Source organism: Perognathus longimembris, chromosome 1 (genome assembly GCF_023159225.1).
Source record: "Perognathus longimembris pacificus isolate PPM17 chromosome 1, ASM2315922v1, whole genome shotgun sequence".
NCBI lineage: Eukaryota > Metazoa > Chordata > Mammalia > Rodentia > Heteromyidae > Perognathus > Perognathus longimembris.
This window is the reverse complement of record NC_063161.1, coordinates 45602501-45615929: the sequence shown is the minus strand read 5'-3', so window position 1 is coordinate 45615929 and position 13429 is coordinate 45602501. Positions and strand designations below refer to the sequence as shown.

At 47.9% G+C, this 13429-nt stretch overlaps 1 protein-coding gene across 5 annotated transcripts in view; it reads left to right on the top strand.

The window, feature by feature from the left end:
- The window catches only part of Ikzf4 (IKAROS family zinc finger 4), a 32617-nt gene that overhangs the window by 9860 nt on the left and 9328 nt on the right, over positions 1 to 13429 (top strand). Inside the window, exons 2-6 of one of the 5 annotated variants that reach the window (XM_048362138.1) lie at positions 1409 to 1460; positions 7637 to 7730; positions 8971 to 9075; positions 10060 to 10320; positions 12101 to 12268. In XM_048362138.1, coding sequence (XP_048218095.1) covers positions 1440 to 1460; positions 7637 to 7730; positions 8971 to 9075; positions 10060 to 10320; positions 12101 to 12268 — 649 coding nt within the window. In that variant the 5' untranslated portion in view covers positions 1409 to 1439. Of the gene's footprint in view, positions 1 to 1303; positions 1461 to 5220; positions 5854 to 7636; positions 7731 to 8970; positions 9076 to 10059; positions 10321 to 12100; positions 12269 to 13429 lie in introns of those variants that run through there. The other 4 variants (XM_048362129.1, XM_048362147.1, XM_048362157.1 and 1 more) reach the window with 4 other exon arrangements.

Below are 13429 nucleotides of genomic sequence, written 5' to 3'. Positions count from 1 at the left end.
CTGAAAGTGAAGCTGTGTTTCAACTGGTAGAGTGCTAGCCTTAAGCAAAAAAAAAAAAAAAAGCTCAGAGACAGTGCCCAAGCCCTGTGTTCAAGCCCCATACATACACAAAAAGTAACTGATCAGATGTAAGGAAAGACTACCTAAAAGGTTTAGAGCTGAGGTGCTGGGGTACACACAAGTGCTCAGTACTACAGTACTTGCATAGCACGTGTAGGGATGTAGGTTCAAACCTCAGTACTACCATGTGTGGGTGGGCGCACAAGCACGTGCGCGCGCACACACACACCTTAAATGACTGAATCTGGCTTCCTACCCTGTCTTTAACTGAAGTCTGGTGCTTTAATGGGCTGTTTCTTTGCCCTTAAGAGCTGAAGTATAGCCCAGTGCCAGTGGCTAGTGCCTGTAATACTAGCTACTCAGGAGGCTTAGATCTGAGGATCACAATTCAAAGCCAGCCCTGGCAAGAAAGTCTGAGACTCTTATCTCCAATTAACCACCAGGAAACCAGAAGTGATGCTGTGGCTCAAGTGGTAGAGTGCTAGCCTTGAGCTGAAGAGCTCAGGGACAGTGCCTAGGCCCAGAGTTCAAGCCCCATGGCTGACCGAAAAAAAAAAAAAAAAAAAGAGCTAAGGTATAAGGGGTTACATTGTCCAAAAAGCAATATAATCTTTACCTGACTTATATGACTATAACCTCTCGGTACCTTATCTTTAACTATTAAAAATGGCTAAAAGGGGCTGGGACTATAGCTTAGTGGTAGAGTGCTTACCTAGTATGATGAAACCCTGAGTTCGATTCCTCAGTACCACATAAACGGAAAAAGCCATAAGTGGCATTGTGGCTCAAATTGTAGAGTGCCAGCCTAGAGCAAAAGAAGCTCAGGGACAGTGTCCAGGCCCTGAGTTCAAGCCCAGGACTGGCTCAATTAATTAATTTAATTTAACGTGTTTTTTTTTTAAAGCTGAGATGTAGTCTTTAAGCATCAAGTCTGTTATAGGGCAAGAGTACATTCTCAAAATCCAGGACCACTCTGAGAGGACTAAAGTAGTGTTTTCACCCCAGAAGGCCTAAAGATGTGAATTGAGCCAGGCACAGGGGCTCAGCTTTTTATCCTAGCTACACAGGTGGTGGAGATCTGAAGATTGTGGTTTGAAGCCAGCTAGGGCAGGAAAGTCCATGAGACTCCAATTTGCCACCCAAAAGCCAAAAGTGGAGTTGTGGCTCAGATGGTAGAGTGCTAGCTCTGAAGGAAATCTCCAAGTATATTGTCTTTTTCACATGACAAGGAGTTTTAGGGGTTTTGTTGTTTTGTTTTGTTTTTCTTAAATGATCCTTTAGGTTGCTTTCTTACTCTAACATAGTAAAGAGAAACCTTATCTAGCTTTTTTTTTTTTTATCTCAACAGAATCTTTTTAGCATGGATATGGAAGACTGCAATGGCCGCTCCTATATGTCTGGTATGCTTTCTGTGTGTTCCATTTGGACGGGCCTGGGAGCAGACACTGTCCCGTGGGGCAGAGCAGAGAACCTTCATCCCAGGCACAACGCCTCTTCGTGATTAAATGTCAGTCACAGAGCTGACACTCTTGCTTGGTAGCACTTGGTAGTATCATGCAATTATTTTGTGACTTACTTGTTTGTTTTTGGTGCTGGTCCAGGGGCCTGAACTCAGGGCTTGGGCAACTGCCCCTGAGCTTTCTTTGCTCAAAGCTAGCACTCTACCACTTGAGCCACAGCTTCTCTTCCAACTTGTTGGTGTTTAATTGGAGATAAGAGTCTGGCGCATTTTCCTGTTTCGGCTGGCTTCTTACTGTGATCCTCAGATCTCAGTCTCCTGAGTAGCTAAGATTGCATGTATGAACCTTTTGTGATTTTAATTTTCTCTAAATAGTGATATTTCTTCCCCAGACTGCTTGGGGTTTAGGGGAGAGGGAAAAGACTAGGAGGGGAGTACAAATGTGCCCTATGAGAGGGACAATTTGAAGCAAATAGATGGAAGATGAGGTTCTTTTTCCTGTTTCCTGAAGACACCAGCAGAACATAAAATTCTGCCCCTTCCAAATAGAGAGTCTGAGAGCTGTGTTTCAAACCTCTAAGCTAGCAGTGGCCAGGAGAGTATGTGAGCAAATAAAGTAGGCTAGGACAGAGGCAGAAGAGCAGGAGGGTCTGTCATGAGCTAGAGAACCATGTCCCATCTCAAGGACTAGCAGTCACTCAGGGCCTGCCAGTCAGTATAGCACAGGGATGTGAATCCTCTGACTTTCCAGGAAAAATCAGAAATCTGAATTTTTATTTGAAATAACTCCATTGTAAAATAATGACTCAATTAAAAAAAAAAAAAAACTCCATGAGGCAAGTCAAACTTGCCCATACATGGGCTGAATTCAGCCAGTGGACTACCAACTTGCATCCTTTGAAGATAAGGATAGAGAACCAACCCAGTTCACAATCTCCCTAATCTTTTTTCTACTATCATAGAATATTACAACTTTCACACCTGCCAAATATTCTTACAGAGACAGAACTTACTACAGTATGAATGGCTTTTAAAGATATCCAAGTAGTTGGGTGCCGGTAGTTCATGCCGGTAGTTCATGAGTAGTTCATGCTACTCAGAAGGCTGAGATCTGAGGACCATGGTTAAAAGCCAGCCCAGGCAGAAAAATCCCCCAAAAATTCTTATCTCCAACTAACCACCAGAAAACCGGAAGTAGGGCAATGGCTCAAGTGGTAAAGTGCTAACCTTGAGCAAAAAGAAGCCACGAACAGTGCTCAGGCCCTGAGGTCAAGCCCCAGGACTGGTAAAAAAGAAAAAGAAATAAATTCAAGCAAAAGCCAAGTGCCAGTGGCTTACACACACCTTAATTGTAGCTACTTACGTGGCTGAGGCTTAGGGGAACATAGTTCAAAGCTAGCCAAGAGAGAAAAGTCCACAAGACTCCATCTCCAATTAACCAGCAAAAGCCAGGCTGGAAACATAGCTCAAGTGGTAGAGCCCCAGCCATGAACAGAAATAAGCATGAGCAAAAGTAAGCGAAAGTGTGATGTCCCTGAGTTCAAGCCCACGTACTAGTCAAAAACAGAAAAAGAAAAGTTGAAAGTAATATAGAATTGACCTTAATGAAGTATGTATGTATGTATGTATGTATGTAGCATATATGTGCTACACATGGACTTTCCTGCGTGGGCTGGCTTCAAACCTGTGATCCTCAGATCTCAGCCTCCTGAGTAGCTAGGATTATGTGCATGAGCCACTGGCACCCAGTCCTTAAGTATATATATTTACTATAAAGTGGGACTAATGAAGGAATTATTGGCATACAGTCAAGGAGACCAGATGAGAATGCATGAGAATCTCTGGCAACATAGAGTTAGATGCCAACTCTGACCCCTTTCTTATTTAAGGAGGGAAGGAATTGGATTAGCATAGGCATTCAGTACCTATCACCTGCTGTAAAGGATGACAGGGACCAGGTGAGCTGCTTCAATTGAAACCTTACTGGAATTTAATCATGGCACTTCTGAGGAACCAGCCAGTCCTACCTCCTGCTCAGGTTAAGCCTATTCACTATTGAGCAACAACACCTAGGACCCTGCTTTAGAGCTGGATATTATCCAGTAGGCAAGGTAGGGTAGGCGAATAAGAAAGTAAGGTGGTTAGGGAACTATCCTACACAATCTTTTCAGTAGTGTCTTTGGGGAATACTGGATACTAGCAGAATGTCTAAGAATATTAGCTTCACTTTCCTGTGAAACCAAGTTTACCTGCTGATAGCAGGTTAGCATTTACTAGATGAGAAGTAGCATCTGCACAGATTTTTTTTTTCTTTTAGACTGAAAATAAAGGCCTCAAACTCCTCATCCATGTTTTTAGAATTCTAGATGTCAGGGGCTAAGAATATGGCCTAGTGGCAGGAGTGCTTGCCTCCTATACATGAAGCCCTGGGTTCAATTCCCCAGCACCACGTATATAGAAAATGGCCAGAAGTGGCGCTGTGGCTCAAGTGGCAGAGGGCTAGCCTTGAGCAAAAAGAAGCCAGGGACAGTGCTCAGTCCCAGATCCAAGGCCCAGGACTGGCAAAAAACAAAACAAACAGAATTCTAGATGTCAGCAGCTACCTTTTCAGCAGGAAAGAACAAGTGAAGGCAGAGCTAACATTAGCTCTGAAGAGTGCCCCCTGCAGGGCTGGGCAGGGCTGAGACAGTTCGCTTGAGAAGCATCTGAGGGTCCACCCCTGACCAGTCTTTCCTACACTGATAGAGAGGCAGAGGGATGGGTCCCCATGTACAGCCTTCTAAGGTACCCACAGCCACTTCTCAGCTCCCACTTCAGTTCCCTGCCTCTGTGCCAGGTGGCTGACCCTCACCTCAACACCTGATGGAGGAGATAGATTTCCCATCCTTGAAAGTGATTTTACCACTTGGGAGAACCTACTTCAAAAAGTCCATTTCTTTTTCCTCTCCCCCTCTCTTCATAAAAGTACAGGTCATTACCATTGGTAGAAAAAAAAAGAAGTCTATTAATTTATAGAACAGATCTCTCTCTCTCTCTCTCTCTCTCTCTCTCTCTCTCTCTCTCTCTCTCTCTCTCTCTCTCTCTCTGTCCTCCTATCTTTCCAGGGAAATGGAGTTGCTCAAACCTGGCTCAGGCAGTTAATTGAGCAGAGCTGTTCCAAGTATTTTGGAGCTGTGAAATGTTTAAGAGAACCTTAGGAGAAAAGGATCCAGGGGTAGGCAGCCCAAAGTTTCATGGCCCCTCCCACCTCCAAATTCTTGGAATCAGAAAATGTAATGTAGTCATCCAAAGTAGGTCAGCTCAGCAGTCAGCAGCTACTCTGGAGGCGAATGGAGCAGAGGCCTTGTCCTGATACAGGGCAAATTAATCCAAGGCTGTCGCAGCTAGAGCCCCTGGGGCACTCAAGGGAGGGAAGGTGGGGAGACTGGACCAGCCTTTTTCCTGGGATCTGTGGCCCTGAGTGAGACTAGCTTTCCCTGCTGGGAAAGAGGGCTTTCAGTCCCCTGACCTAAGGAGGAAGAGGGAAAAGGGAATGTGGATCCTGAATTAGCTGGGGGAGGGGCTTGCTGCCAATCCAAGAGCCTTGAAGCTGCCCCATGTCCTGGGCCCCATGACCTCTGGGGCCTTGGCTTCCCGAGCTGGCAGAGGATTGGGCCTTCCCTGGGCGCCCCCCCTTCTCCCTCCTACCACAGGCCCATCCATCTCTCTCTCTCCCTCTCTCTCTCTCTCTCTCTTTCTCTCTCTCTCTAACACACACACACACACTCACACACACACTTGCTTCTCAAGCATTTGTTGTGCAGTTCCTCTTTGTCTGCTGGGCAGGAGGGCAAAGGCATCTGCCTGGCCCTCGCTGTGCACCCCCTAGCCCCCACCCCCTGCAATGTCTTGGGGATGCTGTAGCCTAGCACCCCCTCCCCACCATACACAGAGACGATTTCTCCTGCCCCCTCCCCAAGAACATCCAAGCATGTTCTCCTCTCTCTCTTTTCTCCTTTAGACACACACACACACACACACACACACACACACACTCCCTCTCAACACACATACAACCCTGGGCTGAGCTGTTCTCGCTGGCTGCAGCCGTGGGCCCCTGCTCACCGTGCTGCCACCGCTGCCGCCGCCGCCGCCGCCGCCGCCGCTGCTGCCTGCGAAATGACGGCGGTTCCCCTCACTTCCAGGAATCCACGCTTCCTGGAAGGTGAGTGGCTGGGCTCACCCCTGCCTGCCACCGAGACGCAGACATGCACACACCACCCGCACTCCCTCGCCGTCTCCAAGGCGGCGGCCGCGTTCGCACCCCAGGGTCTCACCGGCAAGGGAAGGATAATGTAAGTTCAGGCAGAAGGCGGCCAGTGGAGGGGGGGAAGGGGGTGCTGGGGCTCAGGGAGCCAATTCAGTAACAACTCCCGAGCCTGAGGAGAGGGAGAGGATATGTGTGTGTGTGTGTGTGTGTGTGTGTGTGTGTGTGTGTGTGTGTGTCGGGGGAGGGGGCGTTCCTCCTTCCACTTGCTGGAGGATGGGCAAGGGTGTTTGGTGTTGCTAAGCAAAGACTTGGACAGTGGGAGCTGGTGGTGACATCTTGATTAGGCCTTGGGGAGAGAGGTAGAGCTGCCTGGGGGAGGTGAAAATGCTGAAACAGGCCTGGGTGGGAATGGGTCGTGGAGAGAATTGAGGGGAGGAAAGAGGAGCCTTGACAGCAAATGCCTCAGCCTGACACCCGGAGCTGAGGGGCCTCAGCCTCCTCCCCACAATAGAGCCGAGGATGGGCGTCTTTTCTTTGCTCTGGTCCCCACTATTCCCTGCTAGCAGGCTAGCAGGCATCCTCCCTGCCACCTGGAGCCCATGGTCAAGCAGAGAAAGCAGGGAGGATGAGGCCCCTGGCAGAGAGGTGCAGAGGCTCTGGCCCCAGCTCGTGGCTATTCCTAGAGGCAGCCACTCTCCGAAGGGATGGAGGAAGGGCGGCAAGAGCAAAGGGCTAGTCTCTTTTCCCATGTGAGACACATTTGGCTTGTCCGCTGCTTCCCTGTTCCTTCCCTCCTGCTTTTCTGCCCTTTGCCCACCTTCCAGTTTCCTCCCATGGCAACCTCAATGATTTTTAGCTTGGCTCTCTTGGGTATTCAGTTCATCTGTGATGACTTTGACCAAGAAAATGTCTCTGAGACCTGAGAGTAGCCTACATTCTTAGCTCTGATGGGCTGGAATTCTTTGGAAGTCCCAGACATTTGAAATTCCCTCACTGGGGTTTCTGGGGGCTGAGAGAGGGAACTGCTGAATTTCCTAAATCTGACTCTAGTCCCATTCACATCCCTGGCTAGATGTCAAAATCCCTGGAGCCCCACAAAGGATTTTCTGGCCCCTGACAGAGACACATTCTTATGGTTTTAGTCCCATGATAGTAGACTTGAGCCTGTTTTCCCTCTTACCTTTATTCTAGGGAGGTCAACAGCATCAAAGAGCCTCTGGAATTACTGGTGTGCCTCGAGGCTCCTGCTTTCTCAACCTGTTTCCAGGCCTTAATTGGGAGAGCCACAAAGGATGCTTTCCTCTCAGTGTCCCCAAGTATCCCTTTAAGGATATTTTCCCCCAGATAGTGAGCCCCTGGACCCCCAAGGCAGCCTTAGCCCTAGTAAGCTGGCAACAGGGATGCGTTTCCAGGCAGCTTACTCATCCTTTTAGGATCAAGGCCTCAGCACCTGACACAGAGCCCTGTTCTTCCCCCTTTTCTCACATCAAGTGATTGGAGCAAGTCAGCATTAATGTTTGAAAAGAAATAAGAAGATGCCCTTTTCAGCTCTTCTTACCACTTAATTGCAAGGGTATATTTCCCAGTCAGTCCAGAGTCTACAAGTCCTAACCCACAATCCTGAAATGCTCACTTCATGATATGTGTGTGGTTCTGTTCTTAGGCAACTTTCTTAGGAAATCATGGCTTGCCTAAAGAGCACAGCTGGGGAAACTCAGATGTGAGCCATAAGGCTTTTTCTATAGATTGTGAACAAATTTCTTTAGGCTTGAATGGGATAGTATGGGGGAAATGGGACTTTAGGACAGGATATGAATGGGAAATGGTCCCAAAGTCCTGAGTGGTTGTTTTCTTCCCACTGACCAAAGCTGGAGAGGGATCCCTCAGGAGGGTGTGTTCCGGATTTCTTGCCTCAGGCCCAAGACTCCAACCATTTTATAATGGAATCTTTATTTTGTGAAAGTAAGTATGTGCATAGCTGGGCAATTGGGTAAAATACTAATAGGTGGACTTTAGGGATGAATTTTAGGATTTCTCTTTTTCTCTCTCTCTCTTTCTGTCTTGCATATGTAGGCCTGTGTATACACATTCATGCATGTCCATGTTAGATCATGTAGCAGGCTGTGGGTGTGTTTATCTCAGTAGCTATGTTGTCTTTCTGTGTCTCTACATATGTGATCTGAGTCTTTGTGTATGTTTATCTTCATCTATTTTTTTATTTCACGCATATATTTGTGCAGAAGATTGTGGGGAGGAGGGATTTGTTTTAAAGGCACTCATTTTCAGGTATGTTATCTGATTTTTACAAACATTATAATGCTCTCAAAATGCACTTTTACAAAGCAATTTGTAACCAATTAAAATGAATATGTTGAGAGTAAGCTTATAGCTAACACTTAAAAGAACACCAAATAATAAATATGTAATTAGAATCAGATTAGCTAAGAGGATAGTGTCTAGAGTACTCAAATTTTTTGCTGGACTTAGTTGAATGGGCCCAACTCACCTCCAGGAAAGTTACAGGCTGTAAGCGATGGTTAAGGATATGGACACTTACTGTCTGTGATCCAACCTCAGTTTCACTACAACCGGCTTAGCCCAGGAACATAGTTTCTTTTGTATCACTTCATCTGAAAAGTTAACATAGTATTAGCACCTATTTCATAGGGTGGTTGCGGAGATAATTTATTTCAAGAGCATAAATTAATGTCTGGCACATGGTACATATGCAGTAAACAGCCACCACCATTGTTACTAGTGCTTTTTTTCAATTCCGAGACTAGTTGAGATGCCCTCCCAGCCGTCCCTGAAACTGTACTGGGGAGTTCAGAGAGGAGCAGTAGGGAAGAATTGTCTGTTCTGAACTATGGCCACCTCGGGCCCCCAGTCTTCTCTCCACCCTGGCCTGCACAACACCAGCCCGCTTTGCTTCCTGCAGACGTCAGGCAGTGATGCTCTTCCCTTCAGGCCTAGATAAAGCAGGGTAGGCGAGGCCCAACCCCTGAGTTAACGGAAGGCAGCACCTGACACCAGGCTGGTGCGGATATAAGGTATGGTACCCAGCGTATGACACTGCTTTGTACATGGCTGTAGAATAAATGCTTATAAGATTTTAACTGGATTTTTTTTTTTTAAAGATTAGGCTATGGACTGTAGATAGTGCAGCCCCAGTTTTACCTGCCCTCTTGTTCTCTCCTCCAAGGTAGCGGGGACTCATCTCTGGAGAAGGAGTTCCTTGGGGCCCCAGTGGGCCCCTCAGTGAGCACCCCCAACAGCCAGCACTCTTCTCCCAGCCGCTCACTCAGTGGTAAGTACAACCCCCTACCTCCCTCCTGGCATTAGGCACCCCCATTTTTGTTGGGCCTTCAGTTTACCTTCCATTGGCATCCATTTCCTCATGGTCTCTTTCCTATGATTTCCTACCCAGAGTCCCTGAAAACATGAAGGAATCCAGCATCCAGGATTCCCAGGCTTCTAAAAAAAAAAAAAAAGCCAATAGAATAGGGTGGGTCTATGGGTATGGGCTCCAAGGAGAAATTCTATAACTAGAGAAGCAGATTGATATAAATGGTCATTAGGTAGAAATAGGTAGGAAACAGAGAGTAGAAGTACTTCCCATCTCCACACAATCCCTCTCCTGCCCAGGCAGGGTTCCCCTTACTGCCCCTCCCCATCTGGCCCTAGATCTGTGACATTCTCTAAATGGTTGGAATAGCCAGGAATGTAGGTCAGAGCTACAGCCAAAACCTTCTCCTCAATGGCTCCTTTGGCTCCTCCCTCCCCTCTTATACCCCCTTAGATTTGAGTGGAGATGGCTAGGGGGTTCAGTCCTATGGGTTAGGAGGAGCATGTGAAGCATGCCTGTCTTTCAATTTTGTTCTCTCTTGAGCCTGCTGTCCCCTTTCAGCCTTCCTAGAACTGTTTTCCCGCCACTGTTACTTGCTGGCTTCCTGCCCAGGGCCAACCCGGACATCTTTCTTAATGACAAGAGAGTAGAGAAAAAGACTCTCCTAAGCGGCCACCTCTCCCCAGTGTCAAAAGACATCTTATATACCCCAACTTTTTTTCTTGGTACCTATTTTCCTGGTTGGTGAGAGAGATGGGAAGGTTATTTCAGGTTCTAGCCGGATTCTGGTATATCACTGAGGGAAGCTAGGGCACTGGCCCCTCCTAAAGGCCTATATGTCTTTGGGCCTAAAGACACCATTGTGGGGCTTCAGGAGTGGCATTCTGGCCTGGGATGGGTTCCCTCTTGGCCTGTCTCTAGTCTAAACATCATGCCCACTTCCAGCCAACTCCATCAAGGTGGAGATGTACAGCGATGAGGAGTCAAGCAGATTGCTGGGACCAGACGAGCGGCTCCTGGAAAAGGATGACAGCGTGATTGTGGAAGACTCGCTGTCTGAGCCCCTGGGCTACTGTGATGGGAGTGGGCCAGAGCCTCACTCCCCTGGTGGCATCCGGCTGCCCAACGGCAAGCTCAAGTGTGACGTGTGCGGCATGGTCTGTATCGGACCCAACGTGCTCATGGTGCACAAGCGCAGTCACACTGGTGAGTACGCCAGAACATTTCAGGGAGGAGGCCAGGAGTAGGGCTGGCAGGTAGAGGGCAGTGGTGGGACAATAGCAGTTAGAGGGCTGGAGGAGGCCATGTTGGAGTGGCCTCAGAAATAGAAGGGTCACATCCAAAATATTTTCTGGCTGACCAAAAAAAAAAAAAGTACCTCTGGTACTTTTCTTTTTTCTTTTTTTTTTTTTTTTTTGCCAGTCCTGGGCTTGGACTTAGAGCCTGAGCACTGCTCCTGGCTTCTTTTTGCTCAAGGCTAGCACTCTGCCACTTGAGCCACAGCGCCACTTCTGGCTGTTTTCTATATATGTGGTGCTGGGGAATCGAACCCAGGGCTTCATGTATAAGAGGCAAGCACTCTTGCCACTAGGCCATATTCCCAGCCCCTCTGGTACTTTTCTTATTGTTGCTATTTTTTCTCTCAGGATATGAGAGAGAAGGGCAGCTTCAAGAAGTATCCTTGGGGCTGGTGTATATATATCACTGGTAGCATGGTTGAGGCCCTGGGTTCAATCAGAAGAAAAAGAATGCTATAGCAATTCTGGGTATTATTTGGGTCTTCCCTTTCGTGTGTGTGTGTATATGTGTGTGTGTTAGTGGGGGAGGTACTGGGGTTTAAACTCAGGGCTTCCCACTTGCTAGGGGCTCTGCTGTTTAAATCTTACCTCTAGTCCTTTTTTTGTTCAATTTTGTTTTTCTGTCTGTGTGTGTGAGAGAATGAGTGTGTGTGTGTGTGTGTGTGTGTGTGTGTGTGTGTGTGTATGTGTCAGTCTAGTCCAGAGGCTTGAACTCAGGGCTTGGTCACTGTCCTTGAGCTTTTTCATTCAAGACTAGTACTCTAGCGCTGGGAATATGGCCTAGTGGCAAGAGAGCTCGCCTCATATACATGTAGCCCTGGGTTCATTTCCCCAGCACCACATACATAGAAAATGGCCAGAACTGGCGCTGTGACTCAAGTGGCAGAGTGCTAGCCTTGAGCGGGAAGAAGCCAGGGACAGTGCTCAGGCCCTGAGTCCAAGCCCCAGGACTAGCCAAAAAAAAAAAAAAAAGACTAGTACTCTATCACTTGAGCCACACCTCTACTTCCAGTTCCAGTTTTTGGGTGGTTAACTGGAGATAAGAGTCTCATGGACTTTTCTGACCAAACTGGCTTCAAACCCTGATACTCAGATCTGAGCACCTGAGTAACTAGAATTTATGGGGCTGAGCCACTGGAGCCCAGCCAGCTCTTCCGGCTATTTTTGAAATAAGGTCTTGTTTTGCCTTGGCCAACCTAGACCATGATCCTCTCATGTATGCTCCCTGTGCTGGGACAACTGGTGTTCACCACACTCTGCTATTGGTTGTGATGAGGGTTTCCCTCACTTTTTGCTTGGTCTGATTTGGAGCTGTATCCTTCCGATCTTTGCCTAGAATTATAGACGTGAGCCACTGACACTCATCCTATGATGTTTTCTAAAAGAGGTATAGAAAACTGAAGCCTGTTAGGATCATCCTCCTCAAACTCATAGCGTCTGGGGCACAGAGGATAACCATCTTTTAGCCTGTTATTCCAGGCCTGGTACCCTTTCTTTCCATGAACCTATAATCTATACCTTCCCAGGATAGGCCTGTCCCCAAGTGAAGTCTGTAAAGCAGGATTCATGTATATGCCACATTCCTCCACATGTGTTGGGAGAACCTTCCCCTGGCAGGGTGAGGAGCAGGGTCCAGCGGTCACTACTCCTCATGCCCAGTCCTCTAGGACCTGTGCTTCCACTTGCAGGTGAGAGGCCCTTCCACTGCAACCAGTGTGGCGCCTCCTTCACCCAGAAGGGGAATCTGCTGCGCCACATCAAGCTGCACTCTGGGGAAAAGCCCTTCAAATGTCCCTTCTGCAACTATGCCTGCCGACGGCGTGACGCACTCACTGGCCACCTCCGCACACACTCAGGTCAGTGACCATCCAGCAGAAGGAGAGAAAGTGGGACCCTGGCACACCCAGTAACTAGAGCTCCAGCACTTCTCTACCCTGGGCAGTTAGAGGGTCTGTCACAAAAGAAACACTCACAGAGCAATCACAGGGCAATTAGGGTCCTGTCTCTCTAAGCCCTACTTAGGACATTAGGGCCTAGGAAGAATTTAGGGGGACTCCTTGCTCAAGCATTTTACTGCCATACTCTACAACATGAATCAAAAGGGGCCTGGGCAATCATCTTTTTTGTTGTTGTTGGTGGTGGTCCTGGTGCTTGAATGCAGGGCCTGGGCACTGTGCACTGTCCCTGAGCTTTTTTGCTCAAGGCTAGTGCTCTACCACTTTGGGCCACAGCACCACTTCCATTTTCTGATGGTTAATTGGAGATAAGAGTCTCAGGGACTTTCCAGCCACCCCACCCCCACCCCGGCTTCCAGTCATGGTCCTCAGATCTTAGCCTGTGTAGCTAGAATTGTGTGCATGAAGCACCAAGCCTGGCATTGGCTTTTGTCTCCCCCCATCTCTCTCTCTCTTTCTCATGCCAGTGCTGTACCTCAGAACTTTGAACTCATTCAGCTTTGTTGCTCATAGCTGGCACTCTATCACTTGAGCCACACTTCCATTCAGCATTTTTGCTGGTCATTTTGGACACAGAATCCTATGGACTGTTCTGTTCTGGCTGGCTTCAAAGTACAATCCTCAGATCTTGGGCTCCTAATTAGCTAGGTTTATAGACACCCCTCACCCCTTCCAACTTTGGTTTTATAAACATGAGAATGCAAGAGACTTCTTTCTCCTGTCACCTTCTCATTCCTGAGCCCCACTGAAAGGAAAGGTCCTCTTCCCACTCCCATTCATCCACACCCTCACAACATCTTTACCACCACCCACTCCACAGAACTAGGGGTTTTGAGAAACCATAGTCTGGTCTCTCTGCCACTTATTACTGGTCCCCAAACTAGGAAAAAGGGAACCTAGGGCCTCTAAACAGCAAGAGCATCCCACTTCTTTTCCCCATTCCAAGAGGGTGTTACTTTCCCAGAGGCAGAAGCAAACCCAGAGAGGAGCCCCTGGGGCTCAGGGTTTAGGACTGAGGGAACTGATTGGCAAGGTTTTCAAGCCTGCCCAATCGTGGCTGTT